At 37.3% G+C, this 22628-nt stretch overlaps 2 protein-coding genes across 2 annotated transcripts; one reads left to right on the forward strand and one right to left on the reverse strand.

Annotated features, from left to right (window-relative positions):
• Positions 1-3276: 3276 nt before the first annotated feature.
• LOC150053229 (olfactory receptor 5P6-like) lies at positions 3277-4218 on the reverse strand. Its single transcript, XM_090348978.1, has one exon. It carries the CDS (start codon positions 4216-4218, stop codon positions 3277-3279), a length of 942 nt encoding a protein of 313 aa, XP_090205104.1.
• Positions 4219-18506: 14288 nt separating this feature from the next.
• LOC150053230 (olfactory receptor 5P76) lies at positions 18507-19451 on the forward strand. The gene has a single exon (XM_090348979.1). It carries the CDS (start codon positions 18507-18509, stop codon positions 19449-19451), a length of 945 nt encoding a protein of 314 aa, XP_090205105.1.
• The last annotated feature ends 3177 nt before the right edge of the window (positions 19452-22628 follow it).

Raw genomic sequence — 22628 nt, forward strand, 5'->3', positions numbered from 1 at the left:
GTACTGTTCTTGGACTTTCTCAAGGCTAGAGCTCTACCACTTGAGCCTCACCACCACTTCTGGCTTTTTTCTATGTATGTGGTACTGAGGAATTGAACCTGGGTCTTCGTGCATGCTAGGCAAGCACTCTACCACTAGGCCAAACTCCCAGCCCCACCTTTCTGGTTCTCAGAAGGCAAGCTTGGCTACTGGTCTGCCCTTCAGTTCCCTGCTGTGTTTTCACCGCTTTGTCAGAGAGTCTGTGACTGTGGGGGGCCCCTCGGTGCTGTTTTGCTCAGGATTCCCAGCTGGAGGATGCCCGGTTCAAGATTTGAGGGGGACAGATGCTGGCTCCTATTTTCCCACACACCAGACCTGCTGTTTAAAGGCAGGGTCTCAGCACCCCCCACTCTCCAGACCCAGTGGCCTGGGAGAAGAACCTGTTGGGCGGATGGGAGCTGGGACACCTCTGTCTCCCCTAGTGGGGTGCTGGGTCTTAGCATCTTTCTGCCTGTCATTCTCCAGTCAGAGGCCTGGGAGAGGAACCTGTTGGGTGGGTGGTGGCTGGGATACCTCTGCCTCCCTTGGTGGGGTTCTGGGTCTTAGCGTCCGCCCGCCTGTCAGTCTCCGTGAATGGCCTGGAGGAGGGGGCTGTTGAGGGAAGGGACAGGATTCTAAATTCCTTGCCCCCTTCTCCTGCCAGTCTTTCTCGGGCGGGGTGGAGGGGTCTGAGTTAAGTTCTATTGCTTGGCACCAGCTCTGCTTTCCCGATGGGTTTGGGGACCCACTGGGCTACTCACTCATCTGTGTTTGGCTGTGGATGCTCCGTGGTGTTGGGGAGTCATTCACTCCCCTTGGATCCCTGCCGCCCCTGTGTTCTGCGTCTGGGTTCTGCTGCTTGCTGTTCTGGTTCCGCGTCTGGGTTCCGCTGCTTCTGTGGCTTGCTGGCCCGGTCCTATGCTGATTTCTTCAGGTCTGGGCTGCCCGGCCCGGTGGCTTTTCATGGCTTGGAGCTGGCGGGGAGTGGTAGGGGAGTGGTCCTCGTGTTTGGAATTCTTTGAGAAAGTTGGATGTAAGCTTTATCTGGATTTCTTTTATGGTTTGAGTTCTTCTCCGTTGCTTATTGAGTTTGTTGTTGTGGATTTCTTAAGGTAATTGGCTCGTGGGACTCCCTGGTTCTCTCTTTTTGTGAGAGAGAGCTAGGCAGCGTCCCTATTGTCTCGGCGCCTCTTCCGCTTATATGTTCTACATTTTAATTATTACAAATAAGGGAAACCTTGCAGCCTATCTATCTTTGGATCTGGCATACTGCTCTTGGCACAATTTTTTTCAGGTCTTGACATTTCTTCACGAATGGGGTAATGTCATTCTTTATGATCGAAGCATAGAATTCCTTTGTATATGTATCACTCCAGTTAGATTGGCCAGTCTCAAGAAAACTAACAATAATGGATGGTTTTGGGGGTGTGGGCAAATGGGAATATGGCTACAGTATTGGTGGGAATGTAAACTTCTTCAATGGAAAGCAATGTAGAAGTTCCACAAAGGAGTTATCATGGAGTTCACCTATGACCCAGCAATCCCACTCCTAGGCATTTTTCCAAATGACCACAAACCAGTTTGCACTAAATCCACCAGCACAACCATGTTAGTTGCAGAATTGGATATGGAATCAATCTGGATTTCTTGGCTAAGGTAAGTGGCGTTGCAATAAACAGGGTTTGCTATAGCTTTACTTTGGACTTGTTTTTGCTCTGTAGGAAAATGTCCAGGAATGGGATTGCTAGGCCATAAGAAAGATCCCTGCTTTGCCCTGCAGAAGAATTCACTTTGATCAGAAAGTGGAATTCACACATCAATTAGTGATAATTCCTTCTTTTCTTCTCTTGAGACCCCTCATAATTTGACCAAAGCAAGGGGCTAGGAACACTGACCAGAATGTTACGTATTCATAAAGGTCACTCCCCAAAGGTATTTTTCAGACAAGAAGAGTTTTCAGAATTGTTCTTTCTGTTTCCTCCTTACTTTTCTCTCATAGTCTACTGAGTCATAAATATACTTACCAGGTTAATCCCAGGATAAATTGGTATTGAAATGGATGTGATAAATTGATGGGAATATGTATAGTCACTACTCCATTACTGTAACAAGTAGATGAGATAACCAACCAACAGAGATAAAACATTTACCTTGGCACACAGGTTTGGATAGGTTGGTCCCTTTTAAGTCAATTTTGGATCTCTGGTGGCATCACATAGGAAGGACAAACTAGGGCAAAAACACTCACCCTTGTGGTCAGTTAGCAAACTAAAGGAGAATAAACTGAAGGAGAATAATAACCTTTGATACTTTATTCACAATAAGTCAAAGAACTTCCACTTAGCTCAACCTGGCAATGCTTCCATAGTGATGGAACACACAATAGGACAAAAGGAAACACAACTGAATAAACTTTATAGACCTTAGCTTAAGGGCTAAATCATAATAAGATTTAACAACCCATGTATATAACAATGAATACCATTTGAAAAACATGAACAAAATTTCAAAAAGATTTTCAGCAATGTTTATTTCATGAATACAATTATGTTCTTAAGGTAGATTTAGTGAGGCTTAATACAGCTAACATAATGGAAAACTCATATACTACTGGATCTGAAAACTCATGTTTATATAAAGCTTCACCATGAATGTTTGTAATCTAAAAAGGAAACACAACTTCAGCAACTCACTTTTCTTTTTTTTTAAATGTAAAATTTTTATTGTAATGTATAGAGGGGTTACAGTTATATTCCCCACATAGTAGGTGCATTACTTCTCACACATTGATATCCCTTATCATGTTTTTGTCCCCATATCCCTCCCCCCACTCCTCCCAATCATCTTGTTTTCCCCTTCCCTTTCCTACTTCAAACAAATAAACATGTATACAATATGTTTCTTGGTTTTCCCTCTTTCTTTCTTTCTTTCTTTCTTTCTTTCTTTCTTTCTTTCTTTCTTTCTTTCTTTTTTCTTCCTATCTGTAACAGCTTTTAAACTCTGGGGCCCTGACACTGGCTCTGAGATCTTCAGCTTAAGGCTATTGCTCTATTCCTTGAGCCACAGCCCCGGGTTTCTAGTGGTTAATTGGAGATGAAAGTCCCACGGACTTTTGTGCCTGGGTTTGGCTTTGAATCTTGATCCTCACAGCTCAGTCTCCTGAGTAGCTAGAATTACAGGCATGAGTCACCAGTGCTTGGCTCAGTTTTCTTTTACATATTTAAAGGGCTTATAACTTATAGAAAATAACACATCTTCTTAAAATTTTTTTCTACCAAGCTCTCTCTTTAGAGCACTCTTGATCTCATTATTCCTAAGGCTGTAGATGAGGGGGTTCAACATGGGAATCACCACCATGTAGAACAGAGATATCACCTTGTTCTGGTCAGTGGAGTAGCTGGACTTGGGCAGCACATAGATGAATGTTACGGTCCCATAGAACAGAGTGACGGCGGTGAGGTGGGAGGTGCAGGTGGAGAAGGCCTTGTGGCGGCCCTCGATGGAGCGCATCTTCAGGATGGTGATGAGGATGTAGCTGTAGGACACGGCTATCACAATCACTGTGAAGGCAACAATGAAGGCAGAAGTCAATGTGGAAAGAAGTATGAGGTCACTGTCTTCAGAACAGGCAACCTCACGTAGAGGAGCAAAATCACAGAAGAAATGATTGACTCTATTGGGTCCACAGAAGAGGAAAGAATAGAAGGTTACTGCAAAGGATGAAGCATCAAGAAAACCACTGGTGTAAGCCACTATAAGTAACTGCACACAGACTTGTGTGGACATTTTGGTTGAATAGAGCAGTGGGTTGCAGATGGCCATAAAGCGATCATAGGCCATGGAGGCCAGAAGAAAGCACTCAACTGCCCCAAAGAAAGCAACTGTATCCAGCTGAATGCCACATCCATGGTAGGAAATCCTGTTTTTGTCCACCAGGAAGTTAACCAGTATATTAGGCGTGACAGAAGATGAAAAGATCATGTCAGCAAAAGCTAAATGGCTGAGGAAAAAGTACATGGGGTGGTGGAGCTGAGTGGAGACTCTGATGAGAAGGATTGTGCAGAGATTTCCACATATGGTCACCAGGTAGATGCAGAGGATGATGATGAAGAGGAAGACTAGAAGGACTGGATCATGTGTTAAGCCCAATAAAATGAACTCTTTAACTGTAGAGTGGTTCCCATACAATCTGGAATCCATTGGAGATGTTGGGAATAGTAATCTAAGAGGATTATATGAAAGTTTATAAATGTAATTCCATTTATGAATGCCTATGGTATATCATTGGAAGCATATTCAAATACCAGGACACATTTACATGGAAAGATGATTCCATCTATAATTTCAAAATTGGATATAACAAAGTCACTCTCAGAATTGTATCTGATCCTATTTAACTTTATATGTAAATTTTCTTAAATCTGTGTGGTATGTAACTTTAAAGATAAGTAAAAATACTATTTAGATAAGAATAAGCAAAAGGAATTCTGAGTGTACTTCAAGGGAACATGGTTTTTAGCTGATTCAAGAATGCTCAGTAACAGCTCACATATATTTGTATGCTTTCTAACTGGTAAGCATACAGGTATGAATTAGATCACTACTGAGTAAATATATAGATTATTGCATGTTCCAGAAAAGATATTATGGTATTTATCATGTAGTTCTGAGCTAGCAGAATCTCATAATGATAATTTAACATGCCCATGTATACATAGCAAGTAGTGTATACCAAATATTTAGCCCAGTAGTTTGCCTGTTCCTTTCATAACTGCATTACTATGAAATAAAGTTGCTGTAAAAGGCATCAAATCAATAAATCTATTTATAAATAGGAATTGGATTCATTGGATAATATTATATAGCATCTTCTAGATTGTTTTACATTTCAAAGTAACTATCAGTTAAATAATCGGCTTTCTGAGAAGTATTAATTTTGTTTCTGGTACTAAGGTAGATAAAACTTCTAAATTAGGGATACTGATGAGTTTAGTAACTGATTTCCAAATGGTTAAAATTGATTCAATATTTTTATGTTTTTTAAACAGAAAGTAGTATTTTGTATATGCATTGAATTACCATTGCAATCTCTGTGCAAAAAGAACTTAATACTTAGCTCAAATTAAAGTTGATCCATTCAAAAAATGACTTTCTAATGGTAATTTCTAATGGTTCTTTTGGACATGAAGTTGTGACAATTTGAATATAATATTTAGCTCTATAAAGTACATATGAAAAATTCAAGGCGTGTCCTGGTGCTTTTTCCCAGGTTAATCTTAATGCTCCACATCTTCTGTGTAGATACATGGGAATTTTCATAAACACTACTCTAAAAAAAATCAAAGGATGAACAAAGTAGTTCTGCAAAGGTTCATATAACTTTATATTTAAACATCTTTAATTTAATTATTAACATTTATGCTGCAGTACAAGCTGAGAGCAATGCCGACATGATCATGTGTGTTTCTTACTGTTCAGTAATCCTGTTAATGAATTATAACTTATTACTCACATGAAAATGAAGATGCAAAAAGAGCAAGTCAGCTCAAATCAGTCGCTGCCTGATTGCTTGATTACATATGCCATGTTTCCACATGAATAAACTGTGGACTTTGTAGAGTCAAATGTTCTCCAACATTAAGTGAAGCTTGCATCAAATTAATGAACCAAAATGTATTACATCTTGAAAGAAGAATTCACTCATTACTCTGTAGACACTCAAAGTCATAGTTGTTATTATCACTTTTAAAGCCACTTTTGTTCTCTCTTGTGGAGAAATACCAGATAAAGTTGGAGATTTTAGCTATGAACTGGAAAGCATCCTGGAGCCTCATTTGGTTCTGAAGTTGTTTATTGTACAACTCAATTCCCATCACAGCACAATGATCTTCCAAGATGCTACCAATTCTCTGGTGGTCAATTTATTCTTTTGTTTCCATGTACATGATCATATATACATCTTGGAACTCTAATATGTACAAAAGACTTCAATTAAACAAATTGTCTTATAGACGAATATTGTTTTGAAGTTAACTTTGACGGAAAGACCAATAAACACAACAAAGCAAAGAATGTTTGGATAAATGGGACTGCATTAAACTGTAGAGCTTCTGTATGGCAAAGAACATAGCTAGCAAGCTAAATAGAAAACCCACAGAGTGAGAGAACAACTCTAACTCTAACCATACAACAGATATCAACAGCTAAAAAAATTGAATTACTCTAAAACTAATCTTCAAAGAACAACCATCCCATTAAAAGATGGGCCAAAGGGCCGGGAGTGTGGCCCAGTGGTAGAGTGCTTGCCTGGCATGCACGAAGACCCGGGTTTGATTCCTCGGTACCACATACGTAGAGAAAAGCCAGAACTGGTGCTTTGGATCAAGTGGTAGAGCTCTAGCCTTGAGAAAGTCCAATGACAGTGCTCAGGCCCTGAGTTGAAGGCCCAGGACTGGCAAAAAAAATAAATAAATAAAAGATGGGCCAAAGATGGGCCAAAGCCGGGCTGGCATGGTGGCTTATGCCTGTAATCCTAGCTATTCAGGAGGCTGAGATCTGAGGATCAAGGTTCAAAGCCAGCCTGGCACAAAAGGACTTGAGACTCTTATCTCCAATTAACCTCTAGAAAATGGGAAGTGGGGCTTGGCTCAAGGGTAGGGTGGTAGCCTTGAGCGGAAAAGCTCAGGGACAACACCCAGGCCCCTAAAGAGTCTTCTTTTTTTTATTTTTATTGTAATTAATAAAAGGGTTACATGATATTTGCCAGATAGAAGGTGCATTAATTCACATACATTGATACCCTTTCACATGTCTTGGTACCCATTACCCTCCCCCCTACCCCCCTACCCGTCTTGGTTTTCCCCCTTTCGCTATCAAATTTCAAATAACCAAATACAAATAAATTCAATATATCAGATAACAAAGTGAGATACTGTAACAATATGAGATACCCAAGGGACAGCAAAGAGATGAGATATAACATAGTACATTAAGGACAACAATCATTCGTTATATGGCTTTTGTTTCAATATCCTGGAGGTCCTTTCAATTAGCTTCATACTTTATGGCCTTATGTATCAAGATTTTGCTGTATTACAGATCTCTGCTAGTAGAGCCCAAGGTTTCTACTGATTATGACAAATGAGGGAAACCATTGAGCCTAAGTTCCTTTGAGTCTGGCTTACTTCACTTAATATGATTTTTTCTAAGTCTTTCCATTTCCTTACTAATGTGGCAATGTCATTCTTTCTGACAGCAGCATAGAAATCCATTGTGTACAAATACCACAACTTGTTGATCCACTCATCAACTGAGGGATATCTAGGTTGGTTCATATCTTTGCTATGGTGAATAGTGCTGCAATGAACATTGTTGTGCTAGTGGATTTAGTATGCCCTTGTTTCTGGATGGTTGGGTAAATGCCAAGTAATGGAATTGCTGGGTCATAGGGGAGTTCTATGTTTAGGCTTTTGAGGTACTGCCACACTGCTTTCCATAGTGGTTGAATGAGTTTGCACTCCCACCAACAGTGTAGTAGGGATCCCTCCTGGCCACATCCCCTCCAGCATCTGTTGTTATTAGACTTCTTGATCATGGCCATTCTAACTGGAGTGAGGTGGAATCTTAGAGTTGTTTTGATTTACATTTCTTTTATGACCAGAGATGTTGAGCATTTCTTCATGTGTCTGTAGGCCATTCTTATTTCTCCTCTTTAAGAGTCTTCTCTAAAGAAGAAACAAAAGTGGCCTATAAACACATGAAGAAATGCTTGACATCTCTGGCCATAAAAGAAATGCAAATCAAAACAACTTTGAGATTCCACCTCACTCCAGTCAGAGTAGTCATTATCAAGAAATCTAGTAACAACAGATGCTGGCTGGGCTATGGCCAGTAGGGATCATTATTACTCTGTGGTGGGAGTGTAAACTCATTCACCCACTATGGAAAGCAGTGTGGCAGTTCTTCAAAAGATAAGGATAAAGCTACCCTATGACCCAGCAATTCTGCTACTTGGCATTTACCCAATCGTCCAAAAACAAGGACATACTAAATCCACTAGCACAACGATGTTCATTGTAGCACTATTTATCATAGCAAAGATATAGAATCAACCTAGTTGTCCTCAGTTGATGAGTGGATCAACAAGACGTATTTATACACAATGGAATTCTATGCTGCCATCAGAAAGAATGGCATTGCCCCATTTGTAAGGAAACGGAAAGACATGGGAAAAAATCATATTAAGTGAAGTAAGCCAGACTCAAAGGAACAAAGGCTCAATGGTTTCCCTCATTTGTCCTAATCAGTATAAACCTTGGACTCTCCTAGTAGAGATTTACAATAGGGCAAAACCTAGATACATAAGGTCATATAGGATGAGGCTAAATGAAAGGACCTCCAGGATATGGAAACAAGAGCCATATAATGTGTGATTGTTGTTCTTAATCATCTCTCATCTCTTTTATTGTCATTGGTTATCTCATATTGTTACAGTATCTTAGTTTTTTATCTGATATATTGTATATATGTTTATTTGAAATAGGATAGGTAATGGGGAAGACAAGATGAGGGGAGGGGGTGGGAGAGGGAATTGGGAACAAAAACATGAGAAGGGGTATCAATGTTTGTGAAGTAATGCACCTTCTATCTGGCGAACACAATGTAACCCTTGTATTAATTACAATAGAAATATATTTAAAAAGAAATGGTACTGGATTCCTAGAATGAAATAGCAACATTAAGTTTTAGAAATTTTACTTTATTGTTATTATATAGGTATTATACAGAGGGGTTACAGTTATATGTGTCAGGAAATAAGTACATTTCATTTCATATGGTGTCATCTGTTGCCTCATTCTCTCCCATTCCCTCCCTTCTATCTCCATCCATGAGTTGTGTAGTTCACACTCATCATTGTCCAGTATAATCCACATCTGCATTTTTCCACCATTTTCCCTAGAATCTGTGCCCTCCCCCAACCATACCACATATATGCCCATGAATAACGTATATAAGGTAAAGCATACAGAATCCTCAGAAAAAGAAATAACAAATGAAGAAAAGAGTCTTTTGGTTCCATAACTTTAGGCTTCATTTCAGTATATAAATATAAATACATATGTATATGTATATATATATTATACATATGAAGAAGTACTTGGGTATTGCACCTTCATGATTCTCTCCTAACAGGATACTCTTTTGGTCTCATCTCACTGAATGGGAGTATCGAGAATCCTCTATAATTTGTCATATTCCAATATGTTTTAGGTCCAACTTCCACAGATCTGAGAGAATATGTGCCATTTGTCTCTCTGTTCTTGGTTTGCCTCACTTAACATGGTTAGATCTAGTTCCACATGTTTCCCTGCAAATAACATTATTTTATTATTTCTAATGGCTGTGTAAAATTCCATTGTATATAGGTACCACATTTTTTGGATCTACTCATCTATTTTGGGGCATCTGGGTTGTTTCTGTGCCTTGACTATTGTGAACAGTACGGCAATAAACATGGCTGTGCAGGTGTCCTAATCATATCCTGGGTCATGAGGCTCAGGGTAGATGTCTAAGGTTGGTATAGCTGGGTTAAAGAGAGAGGCTACATTTAGTTCTTTGCTAGTTTACATTGCCACCAACAGTAAAATAGGGTTCATTTTTTTTTCCATAGCCCTGCTGGCATTTGTTGTTTGAATTCAAAATGTTGGTCACTCTAAGTGGTAGTTATTTGGAATTGGAGTTCTGGTTTGATTTATATTTCTTTTATGGCCAGGGGGGATGAGCATTTCTTCATGTGTTTCTTTGCCTTTCTTACCTTTTCTTCTGAAAAGTCTCTCCTCAACTCCCTTGCTCATTTAATAATTGGTGTATCAAATCTGAGAGGGGTTCATTTTTTTAGCTTTTTATCTATTTTATTTTTTGCCTTTTTTCTTATATAATTCCACAGATTATTTAATTTATTTTTATGTTGGATTTTTAAATTGAATCTATTAACATTGATTTTTAAATCGTATTTCAAATGACATGTTTAACAAACAATTTTTCAAGAAGGGAATTTCTATATACAATCACTGGCACTAAGATGTTAGAACATAATTAAAATTAGGCTAAGGGTTTGTATGTCATAGATACATATTAATATATGTAATAAAATATTATGTCTATAGAGTCATAGATTTTTATGTCTATGTAGTTGTGTTTATATTTCCAGTATGGTCCATATGTTTATATTTCCAGTATGGTCCATAGCTTTGGGTATGCAGTTATTGAGACCTCCCTCTTGTACTCTTTGGATTTAATAGCCACATATTAAGGATACCATGCGCCATTTATTCCTTTGGGTCTTGACTTGTGTCACTCAACATGATTCACTCTAGATTCATCCGCTTTCCTGCAAATGCCATTATTTTATCTTGTCTGTTAGCTATGTAGAATTCCATTGTGTATATATACCACATTTTCTGTATCCATTCATCTGCAGTAGGGCATCTGCATTGTTTCCATCGCTGGGCTATTGTGAATAGTGCAGAGATAAGCATAGCTCAGCAGGTGTCCTTATCATATCTTGGGTTATGGTGTTCAGGATAGATGCCCAGGAATGGTATGGCGGGATCATAGGGAAGGTCATTTTTCAGTTCTTTAAGAAACCTCCAAACTGCTTTCCAGAGTGGCTGAACTAGCTTACAATCCCACCAAGAGTGCAGTGGGGTTCCTTTTTCTCCACAACCCTGCCAGCAACTGTCATTGTCTAAGTTCAAAATCTTGGCCATTCTTGTTGGGGTAAAGTGGTATCTTAGGGTTGTTTTTATTTGCATTTCCTTTATGACCATGGATGATGAACATTTTCTCATATTCTTTTCTGCCATTTTAATCTCTTTTTTCTGATAAGTCCCTCTTTAGTTCCCTTGTTCATTTAGTGAATGGTTTGTTGGGTTTGGGCGGGATTAGTTTCTTGAATTCCCTATAGATACTGGATAGCAAGCATTTGTCAGATGTATTATTGGTAAATATCTTTTCTCAGTTGGTTGGCTGTCTCTCTAATTTAGTGGCTATGCTTTTATCTGTGCAGAACCTTTTTATTTTTAGGTAGTCCCATTTATCGAATCTCTCTCCAATCTGTTGTGACCCTGGGATTCTGTTCAGGAAGTTTTTGCCTGTGCCTATGAATTCCAATGTCTCTTGTGCATGGTGAAAGGCTAGGATCAATTTTTAGTTTTCTGCATGTGGCTGCCCAGTTTTGCCAGCACCAATAATTGAATAGGCTGTGTTTGTTCCACTGTATATCCTTTTGTCAAATACAAGTTGATTGTAGGTATATGGTTCTATTTCTGGATCTTTTATTCTGTTCCATTGAGCTTCTAGTCTATTTTTGTGCCAAGAGTGGTTTGTTTCTTGAACCCCTTGTATATACCAGATATTAGGCTTTTGTGTAATGGATGTATTGTTTGTAAAACTGTTTTCCAAATTCATTGGCTGTCTTCCTACTTTAGTAGCAATGTCCTTACCTGTGCAGAAACTTTAATATAATGTACTCTAATTCCACTTGTTGAGCATCTCTTCTATCTGTTGTACCCCTTGTAATTTCAGATTTCAGGTCTGTATTGAGATCTTTGATTTGCTTCGAATTGCTATGGTGACATACATGATACCAAGCAAGGATCCTCTTTCAGTTTTCCGAATAAGGCTGTCAAGTTTTTCCCAACACAAATTATAGAAGAGGCTATGTTTTTCCACTTTATATCTTCTTCTCCTTTGTCAAATATCAGCTGACTATAAGTATGTCGTTCTATTTCTGGGTCCTCTAATCTATTCCATTGATTTTTTGGTCGATTTTTATGCCAATACCAAGTTGTTTTTATGTTGGTTCTGAAGTAGAGTTTGAAATCTGAAATCTGACAGTAATGCCACACACATTGATTACTTTTTTGCCTAGAATTGTTTTGTCCATTTCATGCCTCTTGTTTTATATGAATATTTAGATTCTCTTTTTCTATCTCAGTAAAGAACATCATTGGATTTTGATATGGATAGAGTTTAATTTGTATCTCCTTTTTGGTAGTATGGCCATTTTCACAATATTGATTCTACCTATCCATGAACATGGACGGTTTTTCTATTTCCTGGTGTTCTCTTTGATTTGCTTTTCTTTTAAAAATTTACTTTATTATACGAGTGATGAATAAAGGTGTCTTTTTTATTTCTTTCTTAAGATTTTTATAGTTTTCACTATAAAGAGATTTTACATCTTAGATTAATTTCTAGGTATTTTTTTTGAGGATATTGCAAGTAGGGTTGTTTTCATGATTTCCCTTTCTGCTTGTACTTAGTTGGCATACAGAAAGGCTACTGATTTTCATAGGTTTGTATAAGTAGCTATATGACATAATACAATAATATGATGAAGGTAGTATGAGGAAAATAAGCATTTATGCTCTCAGGATAGTTTGAAGTAAGTCAGGTCCAGAGAGACAATGGATGCAATTAAATGCATTGGGTAGTATGCAAATATATATAAATGTATTAACTGAAATATGGTAGATTTAAGAGAGAACTCAAAGCCAGGCACGGTGACTTATGTCTGTAATCTTAGCTACTCAGGAGGCTGAGATGTGAGGATTGTGGTTCAAAGTCCATTCAGGCACTAAAGTCTGTAATACTCTTATCTCCAATTAACCACTAGAAAACAAGAAGTGGTGCTGTGGCTGAAGGGGCACGATGGTAGCCTTGAGCTGAAGAGCTTAGGGACAGCGCCCAGGCCCAGAGATCAAGCCCCACAATTGAAAAGTGAGGGGAAGAGTAATTTGGGAAAGATGGGTGAGAATGTTGAAAGCGTGACATTGATCAACACGGTATTCATAAGCTGTTTTGTTGAATGGCATCACATTTGTACAACTACTTAAATAAAACAAAAATATATTTTTTGAAAGAAGAACACAGTAGTGTAATTTCTTAGAAAGGTAAAGACAAAGTTCAACAAAATAAACACCAGGAAGCAGGTACTTGAATGTGTTGGTGTAGAGTCAAGGGGAAAGGGATAGATAATGAAGCAGAGAACAGGGGGAAAATGTCAAGAATCCTATATATATCATAAAATTAAGAAGTGTGAAGAAATGGATGGATAAGGGAGACATGGGTGAGAATGCTGAAAGGGGTGATATTGATCAAGATGCTTTGTATTCATAGACTGCTTTATTAAATGCAACACCTATGTAAAATGACTCAAAGATAATTTTCAGAAGTGCTGACTGATAGGATGTCATTGCAAGCAACAGTAGAAAACATCGAAGCAAAAACAAATTACTTGGAAGCAACCATATATTGAATGTTTAAAGGTAATATTAATGTTTGTCCTTGAAATTTAGCACTATTTTCAAATCATAATCTTCAAGGAAAACATGAAAGAATATTTATCTGTAAGGCAATTTGTTTAATTATTCTCTTGAGGAAATACAAGGAAAGATTGTTGATGTGTGCATGAGCACCAAGATAGAAACAAAAGAATAAATTGATCACTTGAGAATTGGTACCATCTTGGAGAACCAATTGGGTTGTGTGACTTGAACTGCTCAGAATCTACTCCAGAACCTTCGGTTTTGAATTCATAGCTGGATTCTCAATTTCCTTAGAGATTAATTCCCAAAGGACAATAAAAATTATAAAACAATTTGTTCTCCCTTTATATATTCACTGTGACTTTGTGCTGCTACCAAAAGATGAATGACTTCTTTTAAGAGGTAATCCTTTGACTTTCATTCATTTTCTTACTTTATTATTATTATTATTATTATTATTATATCATATTGCAAATGTCAACTTTATCAAACAAGTATTCAAGATTGGAATCTCTATATGCAACCACTGGCACATAACTTTATTTAATTATTTATTTACTTATTTATTTAATTTATAATTTTTTATTGTAATTAATAAAAGGGTTACATGATATTTGCCAGATAGAAGTGCATTAATTCACATACATTGATACCCTTTTACATGTCTTGGTACCCATCACCCTCCCCCTCCACCCATCTTGGTTTTCCCCCTTCCCTATCAAATTTCAAATAACCAAATACAAATAAATTCAATATATCAGATAACAAAGTCAGATACTGTAACAATATGAGATACCCAAGAGACAGCAAAAGAGATGAAAGATAACATAGTACATTAAGGACAACAATCACTCATTATATGGCTTTTGTTTTAGTATCCTGGAGGTCCTTTCAATTAGCTTCATACTATATGGCTTTATATATCAAGGTTTTGCTCTATTGCAGATCTCTGCTAGTAGAGCCCAAGGTTTCTACTGGTTATGACAAATGAGGGAAACCATTGAGCCTAAGTTCCTTTGAGTCTGGCTTACTTCACTTAATACGATTTTTTTCTAAGTCTTTCTATTTCCTAACAAATGGGTCGATGTCATTTTTTCTGACAGCAGCATAGAATTCCATTGTGTAAAAATACCACAACTTGTTGATCCACTCATCAACTGAGGGACCTCTAGGTTGGTTCCATATCTTTGCTATGGTGAATAATGCTGCAATGAACATTGTTGTGCTAGTGGATTTAGTATGCCCTAGGTTTTGGATGGTTGGGTAAATGCCAAGTAGTGGAATTGCTGGGTCATAGGGGAGTTCTATGTTTATCCTTTCGAGGCACTGCCACACTGCTTTCCATAGTGGTTGAATGAGTTTGCACTCCCATCAACAGTGTAGTAGTGATCCCTCCTGGCCACATCCCCTCCAGCATCTGTTATTATCTGTTTTCCTGATCCTGGCCATTCTAATTGGAGTGAGGTGGAATCTCAGAGTTGCTTTGATTTGCATTTCTTTTATGACCAGAGATGTTGAGCATTTCTTCATGTGTCTATAGGCCATTTTTGTTTCTTCTTCAGAGAAGACTCTCTTTAAGTCTTTGGCCCATTTTTAATGGGATGGTTGTTTCTTTTAGTTTTGGAGTGATTCAATTTTTTTAAGTTGTTGATATATTTTAGATATGAAGCCTTTGTCCATTGTTTGCTTGGTGAAGATCTTCTCCCACTCTGTAGGCTTCCTATTTAATTTACTCGCTATGTCCTTTGCCATACAAAAGCTCTGCAGTTTAATGCAGTCCCACTTATCCAGCCTTTCTTTGATTTGTTGTGATTCTTGGTCCTTATTAAGAAAGTTTTGACCTGTGGCACATAACTTTAAAAGCAAAATTAAAGTTAAGCTAAGAGTTTGTATGTCATAGATACATATCAATCCATATAGTATATCAATATGTCTATAGAATATATATCCCATAATAGATTTATATGTCTATATAGTTATAGTTATATCTCAAATTTCAAGTCAATGACCTTGAGTACCCAAGTATTGAATCATTGCTCTTGTACTGTTTGAATCTAATATCCACATATCAAGGAGACCATCTACCTTTTGTTCCTGTGGTCTTGACTTATCTCACTCAACATGATTTGCTGTAGTGTCATCCACGTCCCAGCAAATGCTATTATTTAATATTGTCTGGTGGCTATGTATAATTCCATTGTGTATACCACATTTTTTGTATCCATTCATCTGTTGTGGGGCATCTGGGTTGTTTCCATTGCTTGGTTGTTGTGAATATTGCAGTGATGAACATAGCTGTGCAGGTGTCCTTATCATATCCTGGGTTATGATGCTCAGGGTAGATGCCCAGGAGTGGTATGGCTAGATCGTAGGGAAGGTCTATTTTTAGATTTTTCCAGGAACCTCCAAGCTGCCTTCCAGAGTCTTTGTACTAGCTTGCATGTTGTCTGATGTCTGAATGTTGTCCATTCTGATTAGGGTAATGTGGTATCTTAGGTTGTTTTCATTTGCATTTTCCTTATGACCATGGATGATTAGCAATTTTTTGTATGTTTCTTTGCCATTTTTATCTCTTCCTCTGATAAGTCTCTCTTTAGTTCCCTTGCCCATTTAGCGTTTGGTTTATTGGGTTTGTGGGGGGGGGATTAGTTTCTTGAATTCCCTATATATATTGGATATTAAGCATTTGTCTTATGTATTATTGGTAAATATCTTTTCTCAGTTGGTTGACTGTCTTTCTACATTAGTAGGTATGCCTTTGTCTGTGCAGAAACATTTTACTTTTAGGTAGTCCCATTTGTTTAGCCTCTCTCCAATCTGTTGTGACTCTGGGACTCTGTTCAATTAGTTTTTGCCTGTGCCTACAAGTTCGAATGTCTCTCCTATTCTATTGTGTAGCAATTTCAGAGTTTCAGGTCTGATATTGAGGTCTTTTCATTATGTTGGTTCTCCCTATCCATGAGCATAGGATGTTTTTCCATTTCTTGGTATCCTCTTTGATTTCTTTCTTTAGACTTTCATAGTTTTCATTAAATGATTCCTTGGTTAGGTTAATTCCTAAATATTTTAGTCATTTGAGGGCTATTGCAAATGGGGTAATTTTCTTGTTTCTCCCTCTATTTGTGTATTGTTGGCATACAGAAAGGATACTGACTTTTGAAGGTTGATTTTTGTATCCTGCCACTTTGCCAAAGTGGTTTATTAGTTCTAGGAATTTGGGAATGGAGTTTATTGGGTCATTCAGGTAGAGGATCATGTCTTCTGCAAACAGGGATTGTTTAATTTCTTATTTCCCTGTTTGATGTCCTTCTCTTGCCTTGTTGCTCTGGCCAAGGGTTCCAGCACTATATTGAAGAGATGTGGAGAGAGTGGGAATACTTGTCTCATTCTTGATTTTAAGATAAATGATTCTAGTGTTTCTCCGTTTGGTATGACAATGGCTGTAAGTCTGTCATATATGGCTTTAATTATTTAAAAGAATGTATCTCCTATGCCTATTTTTCCTAGTGCTTTCCACATGAATGGATGCTGCATTTTGTCAAATGCCTTTTCAGCACCCAGAGAAATTATCATCTGATTCTTAACCTTAGCTCTAGTAATATGATGTATTACACTGGTTGATTTGCAAAGATTGAACGAGCCTTGCATCTTTGGGATGAAGCCTACTTGATCATAGTATATAATTTTTTAAATTTCCCTCTAGACTCTGTTGGCCATATTTTATTGAGGAGCTTTGTGTCTGTGTTCATAAGAAGGATTGGTCTGTAGTTCTCTTTTTTAGCTGGCTCCTCCCTGCTTTTGGGATGAGTGTGATATTGGCTTCATATAATGAGATTGGGGGCTCCCTTTGCTTGTATTTCTCAGAAGAGCTTCAAGAGTGTAAGTATTAACTCATCTTTCAAACTCTTATAAAATTTCACAGTGAAACCATCTGGGCCTGGGCTCTTCTTAGTTGGCATGTTTCTGATTACTTACTTCTGCTATCTCAGTTTATGAAGTTGTTTTTTTCAGTTGACATTTCTCTTCTTGGTTCAATGTGGGCAGCTTATGTTTATTTTTTTAAAAAACATCCATTTCTACTAAATTATTTGTATTTGTGTGTCATTCTTGTATAGTGACCGTGCTAATCTTAGTATTTGTGCTGTCTAAGTGAGCAATAGTTTTCTTGCCTAATTTCATTTACTATTTAAGAAAAATTGCTTTCTATAGCTTGTAATATTCACAGATCATAGTGTGAAAACAGAGAAGATGTAATTATGCAATCAAATTGTGGGTTACTTTGTTTGACTTGCTCTGCTTATATCATCAACAGTCATAGTCCATTACTACGATTCCTGTTTACATAGCCATAAAACAAGAGCAGACACTGTCTTTCTAGCATTACCCAAATTATGACACTCTGATACAAAATGCTAGATTTCAGTTGCTTTGGGTTTTTGTTAGTACTTAAATAATTAATTGAAGAGTTTAAAACATGTATATCCATGTGATATTACTCATTAACATTTTCAAAGCTAAAGGAAGTGGCTGTCATAGACATAGGTGAATTTCATGGTTATTTTCATTTCATTATTACACAGATACTGTACTAAAAGGGCTTCATGTTTCTAAATTTATCATTTACTATGTAATTATTTAGATATTTTATATTCTGTTTGACTGCTAATTCAGTACTACAATGATAATGAAATCAATATTTTGGTAAAATTTAGTGAATCATACATTTATAAATATTTGTGTAAGTATATTATTCCCACCTGCATGCTTTCTACTTACTAAAAACTCAGATAATTATTAGCTACTATCAAAATTCTAGCAATACTCTGCATACATTAATTGCCTCATTACAATCTTCATTCACTGTTGCTATTTCCATTGCCTTATATTTTTATTATACGGGTTTAAAGCCACTTCAGATAGTATCAGAAACATAAACATAAAAAAGAGACAATATAAGGACTTTTGTGCATGTTTTCTAAAATTTTTTAAATTGCAGATTGAAACGTTATTGTTTAAAAAGAAGTACAGGTACTTGAATGTCTTTGATTTTAATAACATTCTGTAAGTGTTAAAATGGTACCATCATATTTATTTATAAACTTTTCATGTAATTTATTCATCCTAGATTAGTTTTGGCAGTAACTCCTTCACCGTTAGATGGATTCTCTGGTGAATGGAAGCCACACTGCAGTGACAGAATTCATTCTGTTGGGCTTAACACATGATCCAGTCCTTCGAGTCTTCCTCTTCATCACCATCCTCTGCATCTACCTGGTGACTGTATCTGGAAATCTCTGCACAATCCTGCTCATCAGAGCCTCCACTCAGCTCCACCACCCCATGTACTTTTTCCTCAGCCATTTAGCTTTTGCTGACATGGGCTATTCATCCTCTGTCACACCCAACATGCTGGTCAATTTTGTGGTGGAGAGAAATACAATCTCCTATGTAGGATGTGGCATCCAGCTTGGGTCAGCTGTTTTCTTTGGGTCAGTTGAATGCTTTGTTCTGGCTGCCATGGCTTATGATCGCTTTATGGCCATCTGCCACCCACTGCTCTATTCAACCAAAATGTCTACAGAGGTTTGTGTGCAGTTACTTGCAATAGCTTACATAGGGGGTTTTCTTGATGCTTCCTCCTTTACCCTCTCCTTCTTCAGTTTAATTTTCTGTGGACCCAATAGGGTTAATCATTTCTTCTGTGATTTTGCTCCTTTAGTTGAAATATCCTGTTCCGCACACAGTGTCCTCACAATTGTTCCCTCATTCACAGCTGGTTCAGTCATTGTGTCCACAGTGATTGTCATAGCTGTGTCCTACATCTACATCCTCATCACCATCCTGAAGATGCGCTCCACCGAGGGTCGCCACAAGGCCTTCTCCACCTGCACCTCCCACCTCACCGCTGTCACTCTGTTCTATGGGACCGTAACATTCATTTATGTGCTGCCCAAATCCAGCTACTCCAGTGACCAGAACAAGGTGATATCTGTGTTCTACATGGTGGTGATCCCCATGTTGAACCCCCTCATCTACAGCCTCAGGAATAATGAGGTTAAGGGGGCTTTGAGGAGACAGCTTGGTAGGAAAACCTATTTTTAATGAGGTTTCTTTTTATTTTTTAGAATTTGTAGAATAACATTTGATGTGTGCCCTAAAAATGATTTTGTCAGTGAGATGTACATGTATTTATTTACATCTGTCTAATGGGTAGCTTTTAGCAAGTATAGAGATTAAAAATTAAAATTGAAAAAAACATTAAGAGTCTCTTGATGATTTACTGAAATAAAATGATTTTAAACCTAAAATTGCGAATATACACTGTTTCATTTTTTAATATTTTTATTGTAATTAATAAAAGGGTAACATATTTGTCAGATAGAAGGTGCATTAATTCACAAACATTGATACCCTTTTACATGTCTTGATCCCCATTTCCTTCTCCCCCACCCCCGCCCCCATTTTGTTTTCCCCCCTCCCTATTCAATTTCAAATAACCAAATACCAATATATATATATATATACATATCCAATATATCATTTAACAAAGTGAAATACTGTAACAATATGAGATAACCAAGGGACAGCAAAAGAGATGAGAGATAACATAGTACATTAAGGACAACAATCACTCATTATATGGCTTTTGTTTCAATATCCTGGAGGTCCTTTCGATTAGCCTCATCCTGTATGGCCTTGTATATTTAGCTTTTGCTCTATTGTAAATCTCTGCTAGGAGAGCCCAAGGTTTCTATTGATTATGATAAATGAGGGAAACAATTGAGCCTATGTTCTTTGAGTCTGGCTTACTTAGAGCAATGCTATGTTATTGTGGTAATATTCTATGTAGCCTTTCTCTACCACATTTTACTATTGTTTTTACTATGTTCTCACATTGCCTGATTTTTTGCATGGCAGATACACAGATGAAAGTTGATTAGCTGTGCTCAATTTTTGGTAAGAGCACACAGATTAACAAAGAAAAAGGAACTCTAGTAGGGGCAGTAGGAGAAGCTCAATGCCAATAGATTTAATGTCCAGTCTCCAAAGCTGTCCACAGCAATGAATTAGGTGGATCTTACAATGACTTTCTTGGATCCCTAAGGGGGAGAACATAGCACCATACCTCACTGAGAGCCAGCTGTGAGCATGCAGAAATATATTCTTTCAAGAACTATTATTGGATGAAAAGAACATGATTAATTAGGACCTTCTGGGAGTGTTTGGCTTATATTCAAGGGGACCATAACCACAAGGTCTATGATAGAATTTTTTTTTCACCAGTCTTGGGTCTTTAACTCAGGGCCTGAGCATTGTCCTTGGGCTTTTTCCTCAAAGCTATCACTCTGCCACTCGATCCACCACTTAAGGCTTTTTCTATGTATGAACTGAGGAATCAAATCTAGGTCTATATGCATGCCAGGCAAGCTCTTTACCACTAGCCAAACTCCCCACCTGATGATAGAATATTTAAAAACATTAATGTGAATAATGTTCTGTTATTACAACTTTGATTGAGAAAGTATAGGTACATGAAACAACAGGGAAATTATATGAAACACTTTAATCAGAGCCAAGAAATAAAGGTTGAAACAGCATATTTTCCTCCTATCATCTTCCCTTCCTGGAGATGTTTTAGTATCTAAAGAATAGAAAGACATAGACTAAAAGGAACATTTTCCTTCTTCTTTTAGATGTCAAGAAGACACAATGTCTTGGATTAGGTAGAAAGACAGACGCTAAAAGTGTTAGATGACCAAAGATATTATTTCTCTTGTGGAAGTTACTGAATTTTTTTATTTGACGGCACCATTTTAAGGTATTTATTTATTCTGATAGGCTAATGTGGTTCTTAATTTTTCGATGCCATTTATTTCAGATATCAATACAAAATACTTAGCAGTGAACATATCCAAAAAGTTAAAACTGCTAATAATTTATGCCTGAAATTTAGTTTAGTTTTTCAGATCTTTCTTTCTTTGATTCTTTCTTTCTTTGATTCTTTCTTTCTTTCTTTCTTTCTTTTTTTCTTCCTTTCTTCCCTCTCTCCCTCCTTCCTCCCTCCTTCTATCCTTCCTTCTTTTCCTCCTTCCTTCCTCTATTTCTTTCTCTTTTTTCCTTCCTTTTAATTTCCTTGCTTAGTCTCTGTTCTCTCCATCCATTACCTCTCTTTTTCTCTCACTTTATCTCTCCCGTTCTCTTTTCCTCTCTTTCTCCCTCCTGCCCTCCCTCTTTCTTACCCTCTCTCTGTCTCTTTCTCTCTGTCTGCTGATCTATTTCTCTCTCTTGCTCTCTCTGGAACTTCAATTAAAGCCTTGAGTGCTATCATTGTTCAAGCCTCAGATTCTCCCACTCTAGTCACAGCAACACTTTAGGTTTTCTTGATAGATTATTGGAGATAAGGGCCTCCAAGAGATTCTTGCCTAGGCTGATTTCAATTAGTAATCCTCAGATCTAAGCATCCAGAATAGCTTGGACAAAAACATGTACCAGTGCCTGATACAGTACCATTTCTTAATCATAAATATCAAAGTAAACCTAGAAATAATGTTGCACTATGAAACAATTTCTCAATTATGCTATCTTGTAAATATTAAAGAAAGTTATAGATCTCTATATGAACATCTACCAACATAGAAACAAGAAAAATTGACCACCAAAGAATTGGACAACTGTTGGAAGAAAAGTTGCTTTCTTGTGAGAATTGAGTAGCCCAATATCCACTCGAGAGCAATAGTTTTGAGTTCATTGTCAAATTTCCAGTATCATTACAGTGTTCTTCCCCAAGGGAGAATCAAAAATTAAAGACTAGCTATATAATCATGTTGGTTTTGTGTTTTTCTGGAACGATGAATGAGTTCTCATTTCCAGAGGTAAGACTTTGGGTTTTGTTAATGGCTGATCTCTTGGGTTTAGCATTTGTGAAAGCATTACTCCCTGAGCTTATGTCATGTGACAGTACAGAGAGAACAGAGGTACTGAAGCAAGAAGGAGGTAAGGGAGTTTGGTTGAGATTTTTACCTCTGTTTACATCATTAGTTCTGTATTTATGTTGTGTTTTCTGTTACTCTAGGTATTTATTGTTGTTATCTTTTTTTCCTTATATTTTATGTGTCTTTGAAGACACATAATAAAGTATTCAAAAATACAAAAATAAAAAGAACATAAGGAACCATTTTCAGATCTTTTCCTAAGACTGATTTTTATCTTATATATAAGCTCATCATTGCATAAAAATATGTAGTGGCTCTTGAATATTACAGTTTAAAATGACATTCT

The sequence above is a fragment of the Megascapheus bottae genome, chromosome 16 (assembly GCF_031878675.1).
Source record: "Megascapheus bottae isolate mThoBot1 chromosome 16, mThoBot2.hap1, whole genome shotgun sequence".
In the NCBI taxonomy this organism is placed as follows: domain Eukaryota; kingdom Metazoa; phylum Chordata; class Mammalia; order Rodentia; family Geomyidae; genus Megascapheus; species Megascapheus bottae.

Excerpts from the sequence above, each read along its gene's own strand:
- LOC150053229 (XM_090348978.1), bottom strand. The coding sequence starts at position 4,218 with ATGGATTCCAGATTGTATGGGAACCACTCTACAGTTAAAGAGTTCATT.
- LOC150053230 (XM_090348979.1), top strand. The coding sequence starts at position 18,507 with ATGGATTCTCTGGTGAATGGAAGCCACACTGCAGTGACAGAATTCATT.